The following is a 27,506-nucleotide window of genomic DNA, read 5'->3' on the forward strand; positions in this document are numbered from 1 at the left end:
CATTTTCCAAATGTCGTGACTTAACCGAAGCTCCGTCGTTTTGCTTTTGCCATCTCCTCTTACTTTCTGTCCTCCTCCACCTTTCTTCTTCTTCCTTAACACATATTCTCCCTTTCTCTACAACCAACACTACTAAAAACTTTGCTCTTTCTTATTCTAAACCTAGGGTTTCTGTTGTAAGAAGCCGAAGATGGGAACTGCTAAGAGGCATTTAAAAGCTATGCTTCGAAAGAATTGGCTGCTCAAAGTTCGTCACCCTTTTGTTACTGCTGCTGAGGTCTCACTCTCTCTCTATGCCTTAGCAATTTGACTTCTTGATGATTTTCTGTTTTTGCCTTTGTTTGAATTTTTGACTTCGATCGTTGACTTTCATGAACTGTTGTATTATTGCTTGTTGTGTTGAATTTTTAGTTAAATTTGTGGTTTTGTGTTTGTTATTGGTACTAATTTCAGATTTTCTTTTTCTATGTTTTCTTGGCTAACGTATGACTGATCAAAAGAGATAAATGCCGAAGTGGATTAAATGTGAGAAGTAATATTTTTGTTATTTTGGCAGATTTTGCTTCCTACGGTTGTAATGTTGTTGTTGATAGCGGTAAGGACACGGGTTGATACGCGAATTCACCCCGCTCAACCGTAAGTCTTCAGCGACCTCAGTTCTGTTTCCATAATAGTCTTCTGTTTTGCTTTTTGCAGTCTTCAGCGACCTGTTTTATTTGCAATCCGGATATAAGTCTTTGTTTCTGTAAAATTTAATACCTAAAAGATTAGGGATATTCCTTTAGTGGAGATTTTTCAATTAATATATATTATCCATGATTTTGTAAATATTAATTTTTGTTGAGTCATATTGGGGCTTGTAAAAAGGATGATCCTTCTGTTAATAAATAGAATGGGTCACTCCACTGAATCGGATAGTGCTTTGGGTTGGATACCTGCATCCTTGATCCCAATAGGAGCTATCAAAATCAGCCATGGTAGGTAGACTGTGATGGCCTCGGTGTTTCAGGGAAAGGGCTGGGGTGATGGACTGAGTCCTTAACGGATAGAAGGTTCAGTGTGGCCACACGCCAGCAGAGGTTTTGCCTAGGGGAGAGATTGTTGAGTCGTATCACATTCCCCAATAAAGGCATGATCAATGCATTTACAAATAGGATGAGTCATTCCACCCAATAGTTTAGTCTTTTAGATTAGCTATCCTCATCCTAGTCCCAACAATTTTCTCAGGTTAATGTTGGCAGAGAAATATAATTTGATTAGTTGAAATTGGAGGTTGTCTTCAAAAATATTGAAGATGATATTGAAATTCTATTGAATTCCTGTTCGAAACACGAATGATGTGCTACCCAGCAACTGTTAATCACATAACTGATGGGCATTTAGCTTCATGGTTTGAGAGAAATGATGCCATGATGGTTTTGTTGAATTGATCTAGGTACATAAGGAAAGACATGTTTGTCGAAATAGGCAAAGGCGTATCCCCCAATTTTGTACAAGCTTTGGAATTAATGCTGGCAAAGGGAGAGTATTTGGCTTTTGCTCCAGATACGGAAGAAACGAGGACTATGATTAACTTAATGTCGATTAAATTTCCCAAATTGAAGGTACCATTGTTATTATTATCTCTCATTTTCAGAGTTCTGTAATTTTTGATATTTCATTTCATGGGTACGCTAGATTATTGTGTATTCGCATGTATTTTATGTATGCCTGTATATGCATGCCTTTTTCATTTATCACTCTGTATTAATTTTTGGTTCTAATGCTGAGTGTATTTTTAAGGGATTGATTTTTCTAGTACCTGTCAATATCTGCAGTTCGTTGGACTTAAATTTGGATGAAGCAAAGCTGTTAAAAGTCATAATGATGATTAAAGTTAATAAATTATTTATTCTCTTGTTGCACTACTTTCTTCTTCTTCTTCTTTTTGATTTTGGCGGTTTCTTCTTCCTTTTGATTTTTGTTCTTTCATTGTCTTTTGAATACATTTTTTGAAACCATATAGGTAGATGCACGTTGTTAGGAAATTCAAGATTGCAAATTTTAGTATCTTGATATAGTCATGGTGAAAGAGGACCATGCCAATGTTATTAGTTGGGTTGTGCGCAAGATTTTTGTCTTTGTTTTCCTTTTTTCTTTTTGCTTATTGCAATACTCATGGAGAGAGCTAGGGGATCTTTTATCCACCTTGATTGATCTAATAATCACTTATATGTTGTTTTCACATACCCTTGGAAATTTGTGGGTGTGGATCAATAATCTTAAATGTGACTTATCTACCAAAGAGGTATTACATCTGTATATTGTTAACAGAATGACCAGGACTCTGCTCGAGTGTTGATTGGTTGGGTGGGATAGGTTCGATCTTATCTTTGAATGTCACCAACTAGAACAGTGGGAAAAAAGGAAAAGAAGAATGGCAACCTAGCTTTATTTTTGCCTTTCCTCCTGCAAGCCGTTGACTCTGTGGTCTCAATTTATATATATATAAGTAAATTATGGGTGTTAAACAATTTTTTTTTTTCATAATTTAACTGATATATACAAGCAATGTGCCATTATGAATTCCTTTATTCCAGCTAATTGAATTTCGATGTCGTATGTACAGCTAGTCAGCAGAATTTACAAAGATGAGCTTGAGTTGGAAACCTACATAAGATCAGACCTCTATGGTACCTGCAGTCAAGTCAAGTAAGTTATATCTGTTTTATTGTGGTGCCATGATGGTTTGTAAATGAACCATTCTTATGATATTAATTATGAGATCAAGCAATTTTCAAATAGATAATTATACTTATTTATTACTATTCTTTTTTATTTTTGGTTGCTTTTTATGTGACCACCCTTTAATATTCCAAAATTAAGCCAGGAGCTCAAAGTTTTTAACTACTACCAGACCTTTAAAATTAAATGATACTTTTTTCAATTTCAGCTTCTTTTCCCGCTGTGATATGTCATGCTTGCCAAATTCAAAGATGTTTGTTTTTGGTTGTATTTCATATGATTAATGTTGCAGTTAGAGATCTAATTTTATACTTAGTTGGATATATTAGTTCTCCATGTTTATTTTCATTCCTTTTTTTCCTTTTATTTGATTTTTCTGGATTTGCGTTTGTTTGCCTACATTGGATGCATTCGATTCTATGCATAACTATTTCTCTCTTATACAACGAAAATGATTTTCTTATAAATTAGCTTTAAATTATTGATCTTATTAGTTATACATGTAACTGTCTATGTTTACTGTAAGTCATCTTTTTTATGCTTGGCCATGGCACTGGAGAACTCATGGACATGTTTTTTTTTTTTTTTTTTTTCCTTCCTGTTGTCTTTGTTTAGGGATTGTTTGAATCCAAAAATTAAAGGAGCAGTGGTTTTTCATGATCAAGGTCCTGAGCTATTTGATTATAGCATACGCCTCAACCACACGTGGGCATTCTCTGGGTTTCCTGATGTTAAAACTATTATGGATACAAACGGCCCTTATCTCAATGACCTAGAATTGGGTGTTAATATAATACCAACAATGCAATACAGCTTCAGTGGATTTTTGACTGTATGACAGCTTAAACCTCTCTCCACTATAGTTATCATTTTATTTTGTCTTCGATCCAGTCTTTTAGATTGTATAGTTAGAAGTATTTGTTCTGCTATTGGCATATCGCTGCTATGACTGATGCAGTATTTAAGTGGTTTTGTGACAGCTATTGCAATTTTTGCCCAATTGCTGATTTTTAATGTTTAAGCATATGGAAACATCTAGTTGTATGAGCTTGATTATCACTTGAGAGTTGTTTTGAAGTGCTGATATGTGGTTCCTTTTACACACTGCATAAATGGATAGACCAGCTTACAGAGTGTTTTTGTGAAAGCTATTTTTTTCAGTATTAAGTCCACACATTGTCTACCTCATATTTTTGATTCTTAACAAATTATTTCTATTCCCTATTAGAAAAGGTGTGATTATTTACCCAGTCTAAGCTTTTATATTATAAAGCAGTTATTTACTTCTTGTGTATAAAGTATTTGGACGAAATTAAATTGTCTATAGCTACTGTTTACTTGATCAACTGTCTTGTTGAAGCTATAGGAGAGAAGGTATTATCTCATAGAGGTTTGCAGTACAACTCATTAGCATTTAGGCAATAGTGACTAATTCCAAAATCAACAAGATATAAAAGCAAACAAAATAAATAAATAGTAGTTCAGAATGAATTCTGTAATTAAGGAATAGGTAATGCTTTTTGGCAACCTTCATTGTTTGGATCTCATGATTGTAGCCTAGTTTAAAGACTTGTAATCAAATAGCTGTGCATCTCTTAACCTCTTTTGAAGTTTTCAAGTGTAAACTGGTCATCTTGGGAGTGTAACTTCGTGGGTTAAAGAGAGCAAATGGTTTTTCCTCAACTCATATATCGCCATTTCAGTTTCAAATGGGATAGGGTTGGTCATATGGTCGTGTTAATGACATAATATGTCTCTCTATCTTGCTCTTTTTCTGGGTTTATGTTTTGTGAACTTTTTTCTCATCTTTGTTACTTGGTTGGCATACTGAATTTTTTTTTTTTTTGGGTTTTTTTATAAGAATGTTGGCATACTGAATTCAAAATCTTTTTATTAATTTTTGCATATTCTATTTTCTGCTTCACATTCTGATTTTATATTTCTCATCTCCCAGAAAGACTGAAATCATAGCCACTGCCATTGACAATTTGTGAAAAATATGTTATTGTGGTTACCGATGCTCTCTCTTTTGCAGCTTCAGCAGGTGTTAGATTCGTTCATAATTTTTGCAGCCCAGCAAACTGGAGCTAATGTTGCAACTGAAAACGTAGAAATTCCACCATCAAACTTGTCTGGCACACATTTGTCCCTCAAGCAGCCATGGACCCTGTATAGCCCTTCTAATATACGAATGGTTCCCTTTCCAACTCGTGAATACACTGATGATGAGTTCCAGTCTATTATCAAGAGGGTCATGGGAGTACTGTATGTCTTGCTAAAATAATATGTCATTCTGCTATCCTCTCATATTCTATATATTATGGTTTTTTCAAGTTGAATTTAAATAAGGCAAGTTGTGCATTCATATTTTATTATTAATTTAGGCATCTGGGATGAGCAGGTATTTGCTAGGTTTTCTCTATCCAATTTCTCGCTTGATCAGCTATTCTGTGTTTGAGAAGGTATGGTGACATATTGACATAGAAGTTATGATGGATCTAGGTGTTCTGTTGTTTCTGCTAGCGCTTCTCTTTTATTGACTGTTTCTTGATTGAGAGAATACTTTCCTGACTCCAGACTTGTTTGTTGCTTTCTTCTTCTACTGCAGGAACAAAAGATAAGAGAAGGTCTGTACATGATGGGCTTGAAAGATGGCATATTTCATCTCTCTTGGTTTATTACATATGCTGCACAGGCGAGTTTCTATTTTTCCTTTTGGTTAAATCCTCATTATTGAATTCCTTCTTTGCATCTGTTGGGATTTTCTGACAATAAATGCTTTACTCCCCTTTTGAACCTCTCGACCAATTCAATCTTTTAATCTCTTTTAGATTAAAATCTGTAATTATTGTTGTCATGGTCTACTGCTCACATAGTTGGAGATGATTACCTTCAAGTCATAGACAGCATCTAATTAATTATTATTTAATTATAATTAAATCATAGATTATCTTCTTTTTTTCTGTCTCGTTACTTGCTGTTTTTTGTCTCTTCTATTCTTTTTCTCTAATATCATTTCTCTTTTCTCACCCTATTTTATTTCTCTTTTCTGTCCTCCTGCTTTTTTGTTCATGATGTCCCAAATCAGTGTGCCTATCTTTATTTTTTTAGTTATTTGGTTCTATGCATAGTTTCCAAAGTTGAAGAGTTATTATTTCTACTTTGGTGACTAGTGTATTTGAGCTGCCTTTCTGGATCAAATCAGTTGTATGCAGTTGGTTAAAAACTCCATGCATAGATTGGTCCGTTGACGATTTATTTCCTATGTGATTTTCAAGTTCAGTACCATCACAAGTTACAAAATATTCACTCATCATATATTTTCTTAAATCTGAGTTCTAATTTTCTTGTGATTAATTCTTTTGCAGTTTGCAGTTTCGTCTGGGATCATTACAGCTTGTACCATGGACAGCCTTTTCAAGTATAGTGATAAGACAGTGGTGTTTACTTATTTCTTTTCTTTTGGACTCAGTGCAATTACGCTCTCTTTTTTTATCTCTACATTTTTCGCACGAGCAAAAACAGCTGTGGCAGTTGGAACCCTCTCTTTTCTTGGGGCGTTCTTTCCGTATTATACTGTGAATGATGAGGCTGTACCTATGTGAGAACTCATGCTATGAACTATTTTGTTGGGACTGTCTTTACTGAAGAAAATTTTTTAAGCTGGACGTCTTTTGTTGCAAACTCTTACATCCTATTCCATTTGCATTTTCTGCTTATAGGGTATTGAAGGTCATTGCTTCTCTTCTTTCTCCTACGGCGTTTGCTCTAGGATCTGTCAACTTTGCAGATTACGAGCGTGCTCATGTTGGACTTCGTTGGAGCAACATGTGGCGGGTATATTCCATCTTTGGAGATTTACCTGTCTTTAATTGTTATAAGCCTCCCTTTTTCTTTGTCCTTCTTGTTTCCCAATTTTATAGACTGTGATCACTGTAGGCATCATCTGGAGTGAATTTTTTGGTCTGCCTCTTAATGATGTTGCTTGACACTCTGCTATATGGTGTGATTGGTCTTTACCTGGATAAGGTATATTTTTAGACTCCTTTCTCTTCTCTTTTAAAGTTGGTGAAAATTGTGTTGGTATTTATGCAATTTTTTGGTAAAATTACATTCATGTGTAATGTCGGTTGTTCCATACATTGATCTCCCTGCAGAGAGATAACTGTTCAATTGTTACAAGAAATTTCAAGGATTTCTACTTGATAATTCACAACAGTTAAAAGTTTTTATTTTGTGGACTCCTTAATACACAGATTAAATGTAATGATTTACGGTGCTTTATGTTGATCAGAATAATATTTATTTCTCTCGTGTCGGTTATTTCAATTAAAATAATCCCTCAAAATAATGATTATAAGAGTAGAATCAAAACAAAAAAATTTATCCTTAGTATTTTAAAAGCCTACAAATTCTAGAGAAGATAAAGAATAGTGGTGTTTCGCATCCTTGCCATCTTCGTGGTATTACTTTTATGATCTAGAGACATAGAGTTCAAGGATAAAAATGTCTAGGACATCTATTCTATAATACTTAAGTCATAATTGCTTTGTTGATGATCCTCGAATTTCACTAGTTGAAGAAATCAAGTTTTGCTAGGTGTTGTTGAGTCATTTACTTTATTGTAGTTCCATTTTGACAACTTTCCTAGGTTTTGTAAATGCTAAATGTCTTTTGACTGCTTTTATATGGTATCTTATATGAAACTTTTCCGTGTATGTTCATCCATTTAGGTTCTTCCTAAAGAAAATGGAGTCCGCTATCGATGGAATTTCATATTCCAGAATTGTTTCCGGAGAAAGAAAAGTGTTATTAAACATCATGTATCCAGTGCAGAAGTTAAAATTAATAAGAAGCTATCCAAAGAAAAGGAGTGTGCTTTTGCATTAGATGCTTGTGAACCTGTTGTGGAGGCAATAAGCTTGGACATGAAGCAGCAAGAAGTTGATGGAAGGCATGCTATTTAACTAGAGGCACTGCTACTGATTCATTTATGTTGGTTATTCCTTCTAATTTTATAATTGCCTCGCAGATGTATTCAAATTAGGAAACTGCATAAGGTATATGCCACTAAAAGGGGGAATTGCTGTGCAGTTAACTCACTACAGCTAACCTTGTATGAAAATCAGATTCTTGCACTTCTTGGTGAGTTGCATCCATCCCCCTTTTCTTTTCTCTTCACGGTTGTTTGTAATGTGTAGTTGGTCTTTATTATATTTTTGCTCCAAAGCTTGATCCTGGATTGCTAGATGTTGCACGTATATCTGTGGTTGATTTGGTTTTAGTCACTTTGTCTGTGGTTGTATACTGATACAGAGGCTGTAATAGTTTTTAACTTAATTCAGGTAGCTTGCTCTTTGTTTAGTGTCTGATTTTTTAAGTGTGTAACAATGTAAACGTTTGTTTTCCAAGTTATAATTTGATCAGGATCACATGCAGTATGGAAGTTTGTTTCGCTAGTCATCTTGTTATAGGAATGAAAGTTTTCGATTCTTTCATCCTTAATCTGGCATATCACCTCCTGCATTTTAGTGTTGTAGACTTCAACAAATTTGTATTTCTTTATGGGTTTTTATTTTTATATTTTTTTATCAACAGTCCATTGTTTTGCTGCTAGTTATTTTTCTTTAATTCTTCTCGCATGATGTTTTCACCATGTAAATTGCAGCAAATTTCTTCACTCTTAGAGCTCTCTTTGACCTGTACATAGAGGCTGGAGCAGTAATTTCTAAATAAACCAGCTTAGAACTTGACGTCTTTTTTAAAATAGTTAACAATGTTGTAGCTGACATAACCTTCCTTTTGCTTTTGTCATTGAATCAAAGTATCTAATGTTTATGAGCAAGCATATCCCCAATAATAATCTACTCATGAATATAGCTTTTCAAAATCTTACCTAATGATACAATCAGACTGATGAAATGTTGAAACTTGTTTCAAAGGATTGGAAATAAATTCAAAAGTTGGACATCATTTTTGTTACCCTAGGAGCTTCTGGACTTGAATAAGGTAGTTTGTACATTACACTTCCACACGTTATTTTTTTAAGGGAAGCTTTAAACAGTTTATTGCACTTTTAAATTTTGCTGTTTTTTATAATGTGTTGCAGAACCATTTTGTGCTTTCCTCTAACCTCTTACAGTTTTGCTTATTGTTGAGTTGGGCCTTCATATTGGTCCTTCAATATCGAAGCTTAATGTGATTGAAATAAAGTAGTCTGAAAATAATATATTAAAGAGGATAGAATTAATTATTTTTGACTGTGCATGTCTGGCCCCACGCCTTGCCCCTAAAATATCAAAGAAGGAACAAGCTATGGCATTTTGCAAGATAATTTGTTCTGGTGTATTGATTTCATGTCATTATCTTGAAGGACACAATGGAGCCGGTAAAAGTACAACAATATCCATGCTTGTTGGCCTTATTCCTCCAACAACAGGGGATGCTTTGGTCTTTGGAAAGAATATCACTGCAGACATGGTAATTGATTTATTTTTCCTCCTTTTAGACGGTCAATTTTGTATAAGGTGGAAAATACACGTCCATGGAACACATATTTTCCAGTGAAACAATTAGATTTTCTTTTCTTTGTCTCTAGTTGGTCCTATCCTAATGAAAACACTGATATTTGTGCAAAGATGCTTTAGTTAATTACTTATTTTCACTTCAGATTGTTAAAGGTTAGTGTTTCTTTTGGATTTGCTTGGCTTATGTACTATTAGCAAATCTGCTTTTATTTGTGTTACTGGTCAATGCTTTGTTTTGGTAGGTTTTTTTAAATAATTTTATTTGTAATTTCCCCTCCACTTTGTTTTGGGGGAATTCTAATGGGTGATCTATATGTTATGTTCTGTAGGATGAGATACGGAAAGGACTAGGGGTGTGCCCTCAATATGATATTCTTTTTCCTGAGCTAACAGTAAGTAAGAATCATGTTTTATTTTTCAAAGGCATGGAAAATTAATTAGAATCATGTTTTATTTTTCAAAGGCATGGAAAATTAATTAGAATCATGTTTTATTTTTCAAAGGCATGGAAAATTAATTAGAATCATGTTTTATTTTTCAAAGGCATGGAAAATTAATTGTGTATAGTTCATACTTTCTATAATTTTGTGGCAAACGTGTCTGAAATTTACTTCTTTTTTGTAATTGGACAAACTGTAAAGTCAAACTATAAATTTTATCATTTGCATGGATGGTTAAACAATAATATTCTGTTTTTGAAGGGTAACTTGACCTATGCTTATTTTTTGCGACTCATCTTCTACCATGTTTTTGCTTTTCGTATTGCTTAGTGCTTATGTCTCATGTACTAGAAAATGTGCTTCACAGTCTGGTATTTATTTCGTGGATTCATGCTTTTCACATTTCAAACCCTCGTCTCTTAGATTCATGTTCTTGTTCTGCATAACTGATTAGATAATATTATATTATTTTGCATTTGTTTTTGGCTCATTACTGTACTTTTTCTTTTTTGTCTTAATAAGAAACGAATTTATAATATGAAAAGTAATTTTGAAAGAGTGGCCCTGAAGTCAACATAATAAAGATTACAAGGGAAGGACAAAACCAAAACCAGAAACATAATATGACTGCAGGTTATCAATTTTGATGAATTAAAATCCAATAGAAGCCAACGCCAGAGAGATCCAAGAAAATGCTCTTTGTCCCAGAGGAAATCAATCTTCCTCACTTGGCATCTTCAAAAAATTTCTATTCCTCTCCAACCAATCACCTTAAAACTTGCTGTTCTATAAAACTCTTGCTTTATTACCCCTCCAAAGGAACAAAAAGAATCTCCAAACATTGAAGAAGAACTCCAGAATCACCTGGAAATTTCCAGCTGCCGAAAAACACAGTTTTAATGCTGTACTGCAGTAAGGGAACAAGTGATCAATATTCTCAGCATTCAGCTTATGGCACTCCCATGCATGGATGAAGAGGCTTTTGGCTTTAAAACCATATCACAAGTATTAGCCCTATGAATTGATGCCAACCAAGCAAGAATTAGAACCCTTGCTAGGCATCATACATGCCCTAATAATTCTTTCTTGCTACTTTGCAGTTATTGCAGAGCTAATGAATACTTTATTAGTCAAATTTTGACAACAGACTTCATGGCCACTGCCATAATTGTTCTTGTTGTATTCAATTCAGTCGTGTCATAACTATTAAATTAAATACAAATCAGTCCTCTATTATGTACTAACTTGAAAAATTACAACTAGAATTGTCTCAATCTGATTGATTCTAAGAAACAGAGAAGAGAGCAGACATGCAATAAAGGATTTTCAATGGTGAGGTGTCAACAGACTGATATTTACTTTTGCTTAATGGTGTATATAATTGTTCTGATCTTTATAATTTATATATGATAGCTTTGTATTTCAATCATATGCCTTACTTGGTTTCTTTCTTGGATCTAATTATTTTCTGTTCTTCTGAGGATTATAATTGCTGACCTAAAATATTTAATCGATATTGTTATCCATAAAATTATTAAATGTAATCCTTCTGCAGTAAGTTTAGATTTCATCTTGATTCCCATTTTCATTTTCTTTGTTCTTTAGAAATATAATCTCCAAGTATACATCTTCATCTTTTTTTTTTTTATTTTCCAACTTTCCATTCTGATTGAATGAAATTGTTCTTTTGTTGATGTCTAGATATATTTTTGATGCTAAATATAGATATTGTGATGGTTTGAAAAACCACAGTTGACCTTTGTTGGGTTCTCTCTATCCAGGTGAGAGAACATCTGGAGATGTTTGCAGTTTTGAAAGGTGTTAAAGAAGAACTTTTGGAGCGTGTTGTTGCTGAGATGGTTGATGAAGTAAGTTTTCATATGAGAAATGAAGTCTTATAATATACATATGTCTTCCTTCAGTCTATCACATTTGTTAGTTGTTAAGCCTGCGAACATTTTCTACGTTAGCCATCTCCAATGCTAAACGATGAACTGTGAACACTGCTGGAGCTACGTAGGTCCCAAAGGGACCCTGCCCTTCTAGAATTTCAATGCATGAAACACCAGTAGTATTCTACTGATTGCATTTCCACCAAACAGAGGACATTTTGAGCATCAATTTTCTAAGAATCGTCTGTGAAATTTAATTTTGTATCAATAGATGACTAGCAACACGATAGAATATTTAGAGAAAAACATATTAGTAGCCTTGAAATGATTATATTTATAACTTTTAATTGGTGATTTAGGGTTCATGGAATTTCTCAAATTTATTGATTCAACATAATTACACTGAACATATAATACACTCTGTAGGAAACCAGAAACGGAAAGAATAGTAACACTAGCCCAGAAAACCGCCTACAAATATGCCTTGGAAATCCCTATTTACAGTATGAGAATTCCACTTAATTTAGGCTTGAACAAGTTATGCTAGCTTGCTTACTGTGTTTGAACGAACGTATTGCAAGCCCCTTAGTCAATATGTCAGCCAGTTGGTTTCTTATAGAAATGTAAGGAGTGAACTACTGTCCTTTTCCTCTTTGATGAAGTGACAATCCACCTCTTCATGTTTGGATTGTATTGAACTGGATTGTGAGCTGTGCTGATGGCTGATTGTTATCACGGGAAAGTCTCATTGGCCCTTGCCACCAGATCCTAAGGTTAGCGAGTATGATTTTTACGGAAGGAGTTCACACATTCGAAGTACTATGGAACAAATTACTAATGTTTTCAGAGGACTTATACAATCTTGAGGTGTCAAGTCAACCTTGATCTTGTCTGCCTCACGTCATCTGATATTCTGAGTTGATTTTAAAATTATATTTGTTAATTTTCTTGAGACAATGTGTGCAACATCGACTCTGGTATTACTTCTTAATTTCTCTATACCTGCTTTCGAATTTTTCTACATACTCGTGTTTGATTTTCTAACATTTAACTTGGCATATTAATTAGCGGGTTTTCATTCTTTAACTGCTATCTGCTCCTAAAATGCTCAGGTGGGTTTGGCTGATAAAGTCAACATTGTTGTGAGGGCTCTTTCCGGTGGCATGAAGAGGAAATTGTCTCTTGGAATTGCACTGATAGGAGACAGTAAGGTGGTGCAATTTTTTAAGGAAGATTTTTTTCCCCTTTTTTTCAGTCTGAATGTATTATTTTTAGTTTTACTTTTTACTTTTTATTTTTTGCAGGTTGTTATTCTTGATGAACCTACTAGTGGAATGGACCCATACTCGATGCGACTGACCTGGCAGTTAATTAAAAAAATTAAAAAAGGAAGGATTATATTACTAACTACACACTCAATGGATGAAGCTGAAGAACTCGGAGATCGGATAGCTATCATGGCTAATGGTTCATTGAAATGCTGTGGAAGGTCAATTTCTTTAATCTAATATCGGATTCCCTCCTTTTAAATTTCTCTGTCTCAATGAGATGTTGACCTTGGAAGAGCTGAAAAATCTGTAATGATCATTTTTCAACAGTTCCCTTTTCCTGAAGCATCAGTATGGGGTCGGTTATACTCTTACTTTGGTGAAGGTTTGCTCTTATTGCTGTTTATTCATCCGTACATATTCTTGAGTAGTCATGGTTTGTCAAACGTTCGAGCATTACATGCTATTGCATGGCCTTATTGTATTCTTCCTTTTCAGTCTGCACCTGATGCTTCTGCAGCTGCTGATATTGTTTATCGTCATATTCCATCAGCACTGTGTGTGAGTGAGGTATGGATTCATCTTATATTGGGGTTTTACCTGCATAAGTATCCCGTCAATGTAGTAGTGTTCTCTGCAGTCATCAATGTTTCAGCATCTCTGGTATAACTGCAACATTTCCAATGAGCATCTTTGCTAGAATTGGCTGATATTTTTATTAATTAGGATAGTTAATTTAGGAATTTTTGTAATCTGAAAATTTTGGGTAGTTTGATGCATTCTTGTATTAAGTTTATTGGGTATTTCATTTTTTAAATGTTCACATGCTACGTCACACCTCCTAGAACTTTATCTATGAAAGTATGTTGATTCAAGTGAGAAATTCAGTGGAAGAGTTGGGTTATTAACTAATTTAATTTTAGTCTGTTTTGCCTTAATACTTCATGTTAGCCAAGATTGCAGGAAAAAGAAAATAGGTTTTTCATTTTCACAAAGAGACTGAATACAGTAGCTATATATATAGGGAAAAACAATATTGAAAGACCACTTATATCCTTCCTAAAATAAGTCTAACACTTCTCCTCAAGTTGAAGCATAGATATTCTTAATGCCGAACTTGGAATGAAGATGTAGGAAAGTTCCCTTGTACTCAGCTTTGGTGAAGATATCGTTAGCTTGATCTTCAGAATCAATTATCCAACGAGTAGAATTGGAGATAGATAAAAAAACATTTAGAGTGCCTGATTGTGCTATGGTGGCTGTTGCTGGCTTTTTACCTGGAGTAGAAGAGCTAGGCTCTAAAGATGATGGCACTTGGGTATTTTGAGTACTACTAGGAGAATTCTCCCTTGATTATGATGGCTTCGATTTGCCCATCCTGGCTTACCAAACTTATCCCAACTTTTTTCATAGGGATGATTGGTTCGTTAGAATGAGTATAGTAAAATCATCCTCCTCCCTGCCTCTACGATGACCTCGACCACATCCAGTTGTTTGTCCTTGCCCATGCCCATCAAAATTGTGAGTAGAGGCAATCGCTTGAGACTCCTTCATGTTGGGTAACTCTTTCTCAGTCAAAATACCATTTTTCAAACTCCCATATACAGGTTTCAGACTAGATAGAGAACAAAAAACTAATTGTTCTTCACGTTATCTTTCAAGAATTGCAACATGTATAGTGAGAGGATGATAAGAAGTAAGCTCTACCCATAAACGTTATGGACCACCATAAAGTTTGCTTAACGACTTATCTCCTCGTCAACACGAGAAAAAAGCTTCATACAACTCATCAATTCTAGAACTATTCTTCGACTGGCCAAACCGTTCCCTAGGACAATCCCATAACTCTCTGTCGTCTGAACCCACATAGAGGTAGCAGCAACTAAAGGTTCCATACTATTCCGTAACCAAGTAGTCACCGTAGTATCCTCCTGTGACCATTTATGGTGATCTTTAGAATCCCTTGCTGGAGGCTTATCAGTCAAGTAATTCTCTTTTCCTTGAGCAGTCAAATACTTTACTACTCCTCTTGAGCAAAACAAAAATTTTGAATTGACCGCTGTAATGGAAACTCCAATATGAGGAGGAGCCACAGATGGGGCAGCCATGACAATAAAGTATCTACTGTTTGATATGTTGATTTGGGTGGTGGTAGAGGTTCAAGGGTTTGGTAGAGTTCTTTGGATAATGGTGGCTAAACTATTTTCCTTTTTTTAAAAAAATATCTTTTTCCCTCACGGCTTTGATGTCATGTTAGACAGGATCACAGGAAAAATAAAATAGGTTTTTCATTTACACAAAGAGGCTGAATACAATAGCTATATGCATAGGGAAACACAATATTAAAAGACTACCTATATCCTTCTAATATATCTCTCAACACTTCACAATATGTTAAACTCTAAAAGTCACCCTTGATAAAAGTTAAAGAAGTGATGAAATAGAAGGAATATTCTGTTTGTCAAAGAGATTGGTTTGGCATAAACATCTGTTGTGGTTTCACTACCTTAATTCTGTATGAATGTTTGCCATTGAAGAGGTAGTACTGTTATTAGATGTGAAGAATGCTAAAACTTGAATGATATTTTTGTTAACCGCCTTTCCAGGTTGGAACTGAGATTACCTTCAAGTTGCCTCTGGCATCATCATCGTCCTTTGAGAGTATGTTTAGAGAAATAGAAAGTTGCATAAGAAAATCAGTTTCAAAGGTGGAAGCAGATGCTACTGAAGATACAGATTATCTTGGCATTGAAAGTTTTGGTATATCTGTCACAACTCTGGAGGAGGTATTCCTAAGAGTTGCAGGATGCAACCTGGATGAATCTGAATGTATTAGCCTGCGAAATAATCTTGTCACACTTGACTATGTTTCTGCTGAATCTGATGATCAAGCTCCCAAAAGAATTTCCAACTCTAAATTATTCGGAAATTATAAATGGGTTTTTGGATTTATTGTTACTGTTGTACAGAGAGCCTGTACTTTGATTGTTGCTGCTGTTCTCGGTTTCCTGAACTTCTTAATTAAGAAGTGCTGTACCTGTTGTATCATTTCAAGATCAATGTTTTGGCAACATTGTAAAGCGTTATTTATAAAGAGGGCAGTATCCGCTCGAAGGGACCGCAAAACAATAGTGTTCCAGCTTTTAATTCCTGCCATCTTCTTGCTTGTTGGTCTTCTGTTTCTAAAGCTTAAGCCACATCCTGATATGCTGTCTGTGACCTTTACAACTTCAAATTTTAATCCTCTTTTAAGTGGTGGCGGTGGCGGTGGTCCAATTCCTTTTGATCTTTCCTGGCCAATTGCAAATGAGGTTTGTTAGTCTCTGTTCTAATACTTTTTTATGTTCAAATTAATTTGATTTGATGTATGATGTTATATTTTCAGAAATTCTAGAACTTTCTGCTCTCAAATTTCATTTTGATGACATGTGACTGCTTTGTTTCTCCCCTTATAAGAAACTGTTGGTTCTATAGGTCTCAAAGTACATCAAAGGGGGGTGGATTCAAAGATTTAAACAGAGTTCATATAGATTCCCTAATGCAGAAAAGGCTTTAGCGGATGCAGTTGATGCAGCAGGGCCAACTTTGGGACCAGTTCTACTCTCCATGAGCGAATATTTGATGTCGAGCTTCAATGAGTCCTATCAGTCAAGGTGCATTGACCCAAGTTCCGAAATACTTAATTGTTTTTTTGAACTCCCAATACTTGTTTTGTTTTGTGAAATATCAGGATTGTTCATGGATTTGCAACCCAATGTGGATTGGTCTTAGCATTTGGAATGAGCCTTTTCATGTGGCTCCTCTCTATAATTTGAAGAAACTGAATCATGAACGTTTCCCTTAGAAAACAAAAGGAAATTATAGTGTGATTTCATAGATAATATTCGATGCTTATTAGCTGCATGTAGTATGTGAATGGTGCAAATATTGAGAAAAACATATTTTCTTTAAAAGAATAATATATATCTACAGTTGCTTTCTAATATAAAGTACAATCACTTGTTGAGGTGGTTTTCTGGAGTTTTGTTCTGAAGTATCAACTTGATTTTTCTTTTTATTATGCTTCTGAGTGACTTCTAATAAAAGCCTCTAAAATATCATGATGAGACTGTGGCACTTACTCCTTTTAATGTACATTTCCAGGTATGGTGCAATTGTGATGGATGATCAGAATGATGATGGGAGTTTGGGGTTTACTGTACTACATAACAGCTCCTGTCAGCATGCTGGTCCAACTTTTATCAATGTCATGAACACAGCAATTCTTAGGCTTGCTACTGGGAATAGAAATATGACAATTAGGACACGCAACCACCCTCTGCCCACGACACAAAGCCAGCAGTTACAACGTCATGTATGCTTTCTGATCTTTGGTGTATCTTACTGTTTTACATTGAAGCTGATCCTGGTAGAAGCTAAAGAAAAAGCAAATGGCTTAAACTTTTATGCTGAGATTTAATTTTATAGTTTTTTGGATTCTTCTCAATAGGGAAGATTTTAATTTGTCAACACCTTTTTTAATCGTTTCATCTTTATTTCCTCAGTATATAAATATTTATTTTGTGAATATTCATAATCTTTTAGGATCTGGATGCCTTCTCTGTTTCAATTATTATCAGTATTGCGTTCGCGTTTATTCCTGCCTCATTTGCTGTTGCCATTGTAAAGGTAAATCCTTGGACACTTTGCAGTAATACTCTTATATGATTTTTGGCACACAAGTTGTTATTTCTTCTCTTAAAGGGTAACATAAGTGATGATTGAGAGGAGATGAAGTTTCTAATTTTTTATTTATTATTATAATTTGTCAACACTTTATTGAAGAGTTGTGATTCATACTCAAAAAAAAAAAAAATCTGTTTTACGTAATTTATTTATTTTATTCAACTTTTTGTGTGTGTAAATAAGCTATAAAATTCCAATTGAAAACTTCCCTTATTTGTCATTGTTTATCCATCAGTACCTATTGTTAGAGAAAGAAAATCTTTGTTCTCTATGTCTCGTTAGTTTTTGTCAATAACAACATTATCAAACAAGAACCTATGATGTTGTACTTGGCAGTTTATTCCCACTGGTTTGGATCTTCTTTGTCTACGGAATCATGAACATCATCTTCTTGACCCGACCAGTCAAAAAAGCATGCAAATAATTTTGTATGATGATAAAAAGAGAACACTTATCAAGGGACCATTGGGATGATTGCACAATCTTCACAATCTTTTTAATCCTTTCCCAAAACTAGTTACATAAGTTGGCACCATACGGCATGAATTATCTGATCACATGATTGTGCCTCATTTTATTCTGCTTTTCTTTCCTGCAAGAAGCTCCATCTCCAGTTGATCACCTTTTCCCCCATCTTCCCATAAGTTGTGTGCAGTATGTGGACGTGTCTTTACTCTTAAGATGACTTATTCAATTTTGAGCCACCAACTTATTCTCTGGTTTTCATATTGACTTATTAGGTTTTCCTTACACAGAGCTTAAATAATTATTGTTGCTCCTCAACATGGTATCTCGGTGAATTGGACCAAGATATCTTGTGAATATCATTCATCTATTTTATTAAATAATTTATCATTTGTTATGCTTATTTATATTATTATGTGTATGGTTGTTGGGTGATCACGTTTCTTACTCCATTACATGTTAGGAGACATATTATTGTTAAAATTCTACTGTATTGTAAAGTCCTTGCATATAGATATAATCTTTTTTTTAAAGCATAACAACATAACTGGTAATTAAATCTCCTTCTCACCTGTCTGAGTGAGTTCGAACCCCTACCTCTTGTATCAACCCAAAAGAGTTTACCAACTAAACTAGCTTGGCAACCAAGTTCCTGCATGTAAACGTAAGCTTTTAGGTTTAGTGATAACTTGACACCTAATAAGTGCCATTAGTCCTCTTGCTAACATCATTAAACTATTTTTTGGTGAAGAGTACAATTCATTTTTCCATTTTTTAAAATTTTTTTCCTTTATTGTGGTCAATAAAATCCTTGGAAAGAGGATTCAGCATTTTATATTGTGTGTGTTTCCAAATTTTCTTCTGTTTTTCAAATGCATTGTGTCGTCTTATCTGTTGCAGGAGCGTGAAGTGAAAGCTAAGCAGCAGCAATTGATTAGTGGGGTAATGTTTTTCATCATGTCATAAATTTGCTCCTTAAAATTTTCTATAACTAATATTTGTATAATTATAAATTCATCATTATGTCTTTTGTTCAGGTTTCTGTACTTTCATATTGGACTTCTACGTACATATGGGACTTCATCAGCTTCTTATTTCCTTCAAGTTGTGCAATAATTCTCTTCTACATCTTTGGTATGTTGTAGACTTTACTACCTCTATAATTGTCCGGGTATTGGGTGTCATTTTCGCTTTCAGGTTAAATGTCTGTCTTACATTTGTAAATATAATTGATAGTTCTATCCCAAATGCTCAATTATATGCCCTGTTCAGATGTTAGTTGACCATGTGGTGTTGGTTTTCTGAAGTGCCCAGAATACTGTAAATTTTTATTGTTACACCAAGAATCTTCCTTGCTTACTTTTGTCACCGATGAATGATTTGACATACGAATGTCAATAATGTTAAATTGTCCCCTTTTGTATCTTTTGCAGTACATGTGCTTACTTTAGAAGTAGTAATGTCTCATCCTGTTATTTTAAAATTGACGCTTGCTATATATATGTTGATCTTATTACTAACATTTGCTAGGTCTCTGAGTCATTAGAGATGAAAACTGTAGGTGTGATTGTGGCAGGGAAAAGCCATTTTTTGCATTTGTAGTCGTCCCTAGTAATACTAATGTAAAACAACGTGTCTGTTTTATAGTACAATTTACTTCTTTTTAAATCTTTTTCTTTTTATTTTTATTTTTTAATGTTCTATTAGTTTTTATTGTAATCAAAGTAATTTGGCTCTGTAGGTCTTGATCAGTTCGTTGGAAGGGATTGTTTGTTGCCAACAGTCCTCATTTTTTTGGGGTATGGATTGGCAATCGCATCATCAACATATTGCCTTACTTTCTTCTTTTCTGACCACACAATGGCTCAGGTTGGAAGGCATCCCTTCTTTTTTTAGATTTAGGTTTCCAAGACATCATTGGTCCAATCTCATTAATTTTATTTTAACTTTCTTATGTACTTGCAGAATGTGGTTCTTTTGGTCCATTTCTTCACTGGACTCATTCTGATGGTTATCTCATTTATTATGGGGCTTTTAGAGACAACAAGAAGTGCAAATTCTCTTCTCAAGGTTGGATTCCATAACCTTTTCAAATGTTTGTGGGTTGTTGGGCTTGGGTATTTTTGTCTTTTGTCTTTATGGACTTCTTGTCTCTCCTCTGTGTAAATTTCCTACATCCAATATACTTATTTTATTTCTGAGTTGAAAAAAAGAAAAAAAAGAAAACACAATGTAGTGACATTGTCAATGATGGCCATAATTTTAAGCATATATGGGATTGAGAAGATATATTCATCAACTTAGTATTTTCATGCTCTCATGCCTCAATACACGAATAAGCAATCTTAGTATTTTCATGCTCTCATGCGTCAGTTTCTTCTCAATAATTGTGCTTTTGACTTTCGCACACTGAGTTTGCTTCAAAACATTGCATTTGTAACTGCTGTGACTTTGTTGAGGCTGAAAATAGTGAGATAAGAGGGAGTAGTGAAAGGAGTGGCTTAGGTTGCAAATTTTGAAGGTTTCTATTTTATTTTTTTTATGCTGGTTTTTATGTGTGCTTAGCCTGTGTATCAAGTGACTCTTTTTAAATTTAGAACTTCAAAGTAAATGACTTGAATACCCTAATAAAAGGATGCATTCTGGCTTCTATATTAGCAACAGTTTTTATGTGGGCTTGTTTAATTTGCCTTAGTTTTTGAATTTTGTCCTGCTAATTTTCTCAGACAAATGAAACCACTTTTAACGCGTTTCTTTCTTAACATGTGAAGGTGTTTGCTTCCCGAAATGTTCTGGTATCAAAGAATTTCATAAAGACATTTAATATAATCTTCTCTTTGTTTATTTATTTTTTTAAGTTATCTTGCACTCCATCCCTTACCAGCCCAAATTTAACATATCCTCTTGGACCTGAGCCGTTAACTTCTTGCTTCCATTTCAAGAGGCCAAAAACTGGCCTGTTTGTTGGGAATACATATTTAATTTCCTCTGCCTACTATTTACTTTGCATATTATCATGGCAGCTGTTAATCACTTGAGAACTACTCATATCTTCTAGGTAACTGTCATTAAATAGTTGTGTATATTGCAACTGTCCATGCTGATGATGAAGAATTTGTCTTCATTCTCCAGAATTTCTTCAGATTATCACCAGGGTTTTGCTTTGCTGACGGGCTTGCTTCACTGGCTCTTCTACGGCAAGGGATGAAAGATAAAACTAGTGATGGGGTTTTTGATTGGAATGTTACTTCTGCCTCCATTTGTTACCTTGGATGTGAGGTGAATTCTACAATTCAAGCCCTCTATATGTAAATCATGTCCTACTTTGCTTGTCTAATTATTATATCTTCACTGTAGTCCCTATGTTGTTGATGGTACTGAGTGTTTTTTATCCAAATTTTAGTCCCTACTTGTGTGATGCCAATGACGATTTGGCTAACTAGTAATTGGTGCAAGTGATGTCCTAAAATGAATTATCTCCTGTATCTTTAATTGTTAGCGGAGGGATTTTTCAGCTTACCTCAATATTTTTGTTTTCTTTAAATATGGAGACTAAAACTATAAATTCATTGCTGATACATTCTTTCCTAATAAATTAAGAGGGAAAAAACAAATTGTAGGTTAGAAAAAGTTATGAAATCATTGTCCATTCAATGGGGTGCATCTTATGCATTCCCTGTTTGAAGTAATTCCTTCTTTGCACATATAAAAGTGATTATATGTGCCCCTACACCTGATTTCTGAACTGAGATCAAATGGGGAGCCCACTGGATTTTGAGTTATGGCCCATTGTTAAACCACTATTTTTCTCATAAATCTGAATGTCTGACATGTTTTGTACCTTTCTATGGCTTCACCTTTTTATTTACTGCAATAAAAATCATTGCTAAAAAATGGTCGTGATGGAGGTTTGTCATGGTGACATGTGATTATTTGACAAATATTACTTTTTTGGCAAATTGTGTACCCAAATAAAATTGGTTGCTGTCAGCCATTTGCTTTTTTTTTTTCTCTCTCAACACCCCACACCCCTTCCCCCCGGGGCCAAAGTACAGCACATACGGTTACTAATCTCCTCCCCATCCATGTAAGCGGAGTTTAAACCCCAAACCTGTTGTATCAACCCAATTGTTTTACCAACTAAGCCAGTTGGCGCCAACAATTGATTGGGTGTTCTGTTTATCAGGGTAAATTCTTGGGTGTTCTGTTTATCAGGGTATATTCACTTAAATTTTAGGGCCTGATTCAATTTTCTTACCTGTGACAGAGTATTTGCTACTTTCTCTTAACACTTGGACTTGAGCTCTTGCCTTCTCACAAATGGACTCTAATGACAATTAAGGAGTGGTGGAAAGGAACTAGACATCGCCTGTGTAATACTCCTTCGAGTTACTTGGAACCCCTTCTGCAATCTTCCTCAGAAAGTGATACTCTGGATCTCAATGAAGATATAGATGTACAGGTTGAAAGAAATAGGGTACTTTCTGGCTCCGTGGATAATGCCATCATCTACTTGCGTAATCTAAGAAAGGTATTTCCAATATATGCTTCCTCTAGTTAACTGCCGCAATCTGTCATTATTTAGCAGCATTATCTGTCACCTTTTTCAGGTTTATCCTGGGGGAAAGCGTTCTGATGCAAAAGTTGCTGTACATTCATTGACTTTCTCAGTTCAAGCAGGAGAGTGCTTTGGGTTCTTGGGAACAAATGGAGCTGGGAAGACTACTACTTTGTCTATGATATCTGGTATATTTCCAATATTCACAGAGATAAAATATTGTATATGTGAAACATTTTATATGCATTCTTTTGAAGAACAAAAACATATAATAATGGTTTATGCTCAGGAAAGATAGTTCATCACTTGATTTTTGCATTTCTGAATTTACCGGAGGTTTTCACTTCATGAGGATTGGTCACTTTTCTGTAAGGATTTATTATTCTAATTTCTAGTGGTTGTGCATTTGCTAATCATTACCCTTCACCAGGGGTCATCATGAGAAATTGATAATGTTTGAGATGTTAGAAAATTTTTGCATTTTGAATCATTATACTTGGAATAAATATCATTTATGTGCTTTTATGTTAAGACTGATCAGTTCCTAAATTCTGATTTATTGACTGAGATTTTGGAAGATTTTATTCCTCTTTCTGAATTGTGTATTTTTCCAATACAGGAGAAGAATATCCAACTGATGGGACTGCTTTTATTTTTGGCAAAGATATACGTTCAGATCCCAAGGCTGCCCGTCGGCTTGTATGTTTTGCTTCAACTATTTTCCGTTCTTTTTATAGTTGAGTGTACTATATTTATTAAAAAGGTGTGCTCCTAATCTTTCTGACTTGTTTCTTATACTAATCATTGACAGATTGGGTATTGCCCCCAATTTGATGCTTTATTGGAATATTTGACTGTACAAGAGCATCTTGAGCTTTATGCTAGGATAAAAGGAGTCGCAGAATACAGGATGGATGATGTATGTATATATTTTAAAGTCTATAATCACTATTCTTCATCATTCTCCTGCATAGTGGTAGTTCAAAACCGACACAAAGTTAGGTTAAATTTGCAAGGGTTTATTTGGGTGCTGTTGAAGTTTTGTTCTCTGTAGTTCAGATTTGAATGTGTAGGTGACCTATTCATTGCTACTCAAAAACAGGCATTGGGATCTTCTAACAAACACACTGCATTTAGTCAGCTGCAATCTACTGCCATGCATGAAATATTTCTTAATCATGCTGAGAACCATATTATGGAACCCCATGTTGGCAGGTTGTTATGGAAAAGTTAGTTGAGTTTGACTTGTTGAAGCATGCCAAAAAACCATCATTTACCCTGAGCGGGGGTAACAAGCGTAAATTATCGGTTGCAATTGCAATGATTGGAGATCCTCCAATTGTTATTCTTGATGAGCCATCCACAGGTATGTATATTTTTCATTACTTGTTGACATATTGAATCTTTTTAGAAGGGTTATACGAATTGCTACACTGCAATCTCTTGAGGTTATTTGGTATCAGAGAGGACTGGATCCCCTTTTCTGGCATAGAATTTCCAAAAAATTGCATAAAGATAAGCTATGAAAGATATACCTTGTATGGTTTGCATTTGACTCTGGTGTATGCTTTCGTTTTTGGATGGCCATCCACTTTTCTGGTGATATATTTTTGAGAATTTCACATCTTATATTACTAGTAATACAGATCCACCAATGTTGCTACCACCTTTACCACTTTAAGGCTCAAGTAAGACAAAAAGAAGATAATAAATGGAGCACATACCCACTACTTATGGAAGCCTCTTTGTATATGTTGAGTAACCATTTATCAATTAATCTTAGGAAAGGGCCCAAGATTGGTATTTGAAGTGTGTAACATTTTACTTTACATACAAGATCATATTTTGGTTAGGAGTCTCGTCACAGTCACTAGGTTCTTGGCTGTGAAGCTCAAAATGTTGATTCTAACAGAATATTTTCATCGAGAATTATGTAACTACCAGTGTTAAAGGAAATGATGATGAACACGTTTATTCTTTTTCTTATTGAACATTATTGGTTTTCCATGATTTCAATAGGTGGACCAGCTACTTATTATTTATTATTTCAGGCATGGATCCAATTGCTAAACGATTCATGTGGGAAGTGATATCTCGTTTATCAACTAGACAAGGGAAGACAGCAGTTATCCTTACAACCCACAGCATGAATGAAGCTCAAGCATTATGCACCAGAATTGGAATAATGGTATGAATTGACTTTTCACCCTACAAGCCTGTCGGTCAATACTTTCCTCAGCGACCATTGTCTAAGATGCATTATCTATCCTGTTAGGTTGGCGGCCAGCTTAGATGTATTGGAAGTCCCCAGCATTTAAAAACACGGTTTGGGAATTTTCTTGAGCTAGAGGTATTTTCTGCATCAAAATATTTTTTTGGATAAGTATACATGAATTATCAATGATGAAACTCTACTTTTATACAGATACATGATGTACAAGTTTTTGAGCCTAATCATATTCAATTGTATTATCCATGTCCTTAGGTTAAACCTACTGAGGTTAGCTCGGTAGATTTGGAAGACCTTTGCCAGATTATTCAAGAAAGAGTATTTGACATTCCTTCTCAGCGAAGGAGCTTGTTAGATGACCTTGAAGTTTGCATTGGTGGTATTGACTCCATTTCATCAGAAAATGCAACGGCGGCAGAAATTAGCTTGTCACAGGAAATGTTACTTATAGTTGGGTGCTGGCTTGGCAATGAAGAAAGAATAAAAACACTTATAAGTTCCTCCTCTTCTCCTGATAGAATATTTGGGGAACAATTGTCTGAGCAGTTGGTTCGAGATGGTACGGACGGTTCTTGTACATTACGATTTGTTTCCTCATTTATTTTTATATTTTCAGGTTTGATTTTGTCAGTCATTCAAAAATCAAACTGGTGATTTATAGAAGTTCATTGGGACAAAAAATAATTCCTATTCTTATCTGCCCTCAACATCAAGTTATGGAAGTGATTTTAATGACAATGGTTTTATTAATATGATATTTCATTATTTTAGTGAATATAAGTATATGTTAGTGTTACTTGTTTTCCAAGTATTTTTTTATTAAATATAAGTTGAGTGTAAAAAGATGATAAGATTTTTGGATTTTATCTATGTTCCTAGTTTCCACTATCATTTGCAGTATACCATAGTAGTTTCTTACGTCAGCCAACTACTTTCCTGGACTACTTGTTCGCCATATTTCACATAATTGTTTTGTCAAGTTTTCTTTGTTTGTATGTTAAAGATACATACGTATACATATATATATATATATATATATATATGTAGGGTCTGGCACTTTTCCTTTTTCTCCTTTGGTACAGTGATTTATTCTGGCCTTTTTGTGTGCGCCTTTGTCTCTACATTGATGGTGGTATTGAAGAATATTTTGCTACTGTTACTAAATTTTTATTTTTACTATTCCTGACAATGCATTTGGATAATTGCTTTTGTGTAGGAGGTATACAATTGCCGATATTCTCCGAGTGGTGGTTGGCCAAAGAAAAGTTTGCGGTGATTGATTCTTTCATTTTATCTTCATTTCCTGGCTCAACATTTCAGGGGTGCAACGGGTTGAGTGTCAAATATCAGGTGAAGTCAGTAATCTCTCTCTGGGTTATTTAGGAAGCTTCTCCTGATGAAATATGACATTATGCTTCAATGACGAATCAGATTCAATATGGCCCATTTTGGTGTTCTAGCAGAGAGAAAAGTTGAAAAACTGAAAATCTAGCATCTTAAAATCCATGTTCTTATTGTTTATTATATTCCTGTCCATATTAGTTATTAAGGGAAACTTATTTCAATTGATTTAGAGGACAACAGTGGTACTTGGTGGTGTTGGATGAAATCAAGGCCATACTGTTAAGGATGCAGCCTGTAAGCAACTAGATTGCTAGCGTGTTTATGGTGAATATTGGTAGGTGTGTTTATATGCTGTAAACAGTCAGAAGTCTGTATTACTGTAGACCCTTTTCTACTTCATTTCAATCCTGGAAGTAGATTGTCTGTTAAGGTCTGATGCTGGTGGGTGTAGATTCGGGTTTCAATGTCAGAGAATACACAGCCTCAGCCCTGAAAGTAATAATTTATCCAATTAGGCCTTCCCATCCTTAAAAGACAAAATATAGAGATCTGTGAAACTTTAACTGCTAGAGGAGCAGGGCTTTACTCTTAGCATTCTGGAGCCATGATATTGGTTAGAATTTAGGAAACTTTAAATTAGGCCCCATCTATTGTTGCAATTTTTAAGGATTCGCTTTGACTTAAAAGATGCACTGACATGAAAACTGAAAGATTGTGCTTGATAAAATTAGTTTTACTGGCTATATCACTCTGGTTTTATTTTTCTATCTGATTCGAAGTTTTGTTGACGTAAGTTAAATCTTACAACACAAATTTTTGCTGCCAAATTTGTGTTTGGAATTTTTGTGTAATTGGTTAGTTGTCTCGTGCAAGAAAGTTGCTTTTTATAGTCCAAATTGTAATTGGTTAATGCTAAAGACCTTTTTACTGCAGCTACCATTCTCGGAAGGTCTCTCAGTTGCCGACGTCTTTGGGCTCTTAGAACAGAACAGGTGAGAAGATAACTAGGATGGCTTTGATTATACAATTTTTTTTTTTAATTTGATTTATCAGGCTGATGGATATCTTTAAAAATCTGTCAGAAATCGACTGGGAATTGCAGAATACAGCATCAGCCAATCAACGTTGGAAACCATATTTAATCATTTTGCAGCTAACTCATGAAAATTTGTCCACTTTTTTTTTTCCATACCTCAAATTTTCCTGATCCTCGTTTATTTGTGAGGGATCAGGTGATGATGATATATGTGTCCACAGAAAACAAAATAGTCTTCAAAACGATTTGTAAATATCAAAAAATAAGCATGCAATGTATAAATATTCAATTTTTTAA

General features: G+C 34.7%; 1 protein-coding gene across 3 annotated transcripts; it reads left to right on the plus strand.

Moving 5' to 3' along the window:
- On the plus strand, positions 1-27,506 carry LOC102625041 (ABC transporter A family member 1). Of its 3 annotated transcripts, XM_006492866.4 has the most exons (40): positions 1-277; positions 557-636; positions 1,436-1,604; positions 2,609-2,691; positions 3,340-3,556; positions 4,760-4,989; positions 5,126-5,186; positions 5,333-5,419; positions 6,093-6,325; positions 6,447-6,561; positions 6,664-6,753; positions 7,458-7,678; positions 7,757-7,869; positions 9,098-9,204; positions 9,581-9,643; positions 11,473-11,559; positions 12,696-12,794; positions 12,888-13,072; positions 13,182-13,236; positions 13,350-13,421; positions 15,458-16,162; positions 16,326-16,504; positions 16,995-17,205; positions 17,436-17,519; positions 18,942-18,983; positions 19,079-19,175; positions 19,783-19,910; positions 20,007-20,111; positions 21,174-21,320; positions 22,309-22,572; positions 22,652-22,787; positions 23,219-23,298; positions 23,411-23,518; positions 23,815-23,965; positions 24,651-24,787; positions 24,875-24,949; positions 25,085-25,388; positions 26,046-26,179; positions 27,107-27,165; positions 27,256-27,506. In XM_006492866.4, the coding sequence occupies exons 1-40, from the start codon at positions 191-193 to the stop codon at positions 27,335-27,337; spliced, it is 5,682 nt and encodes a 1,893-aa protein (XP_006492929.2). In that variant the 5' UTR covers positions 1-190; the 3' UTR covers positions 27,338-27,506. The 3 variants fall into 3 exon arrangements, with proteins under 3 accessions (XP_006492929.2, XP_052290479.1, XP_006492931.2); XM_052434519.1 differs by lacking the exons at positions 1-277; positions 557-636; positions 3,340-3,556 and having other exon boundaries at positions 1,548-1,604; XM_006492868.4 differs by lacking the exons at positions 1-277; positions 557-636; positions 1,436-1,604; ... (1 more) ...; positions 3,340-3,556; positions 4,760-4,989 and adding an exon at positions 4,993-5,011.

This window comes from Citrus sinensis, chromosome 9 (genome assembly GCF_022201045.2).
Source record: "Citrus sinensis cultivar Valencia sweet orange chromosome 9, DVS_A1.0, whole genome shotgun sequence".
Taxonomy (NCBI): Eukaryota; Viridiplantae; Streptophyta; class Magnoliopsida; order Sapindales; family Rutaceae; genus Citrus; species Citrus sinensis.

Excerpts from the sequence above, each read along its gene's own strand:
- LOC102625041 (XM_006492866.4), top strand. The coding sequence starts at position 191 with ATGGGAACTGCTAAGAGGCATTTAAAAGCTATGCTTCGAAAGAATTGG. Across the intron at positions 12,795-12,887 it reads CACTGATAGGAGACAGTAAG|GTTGTTATTCTTGATGAACC; the intron begins GTGGTGCAATTT and ends TATTTTTTGCAG. Across the intron at positions 16,505-16,994 it reads AATGAGTCCTATCAGTCAAG|GTATGGTGCAATTGTGATGG; the intron begins GTGCATTGACCC and ends GTACATTTCCAG.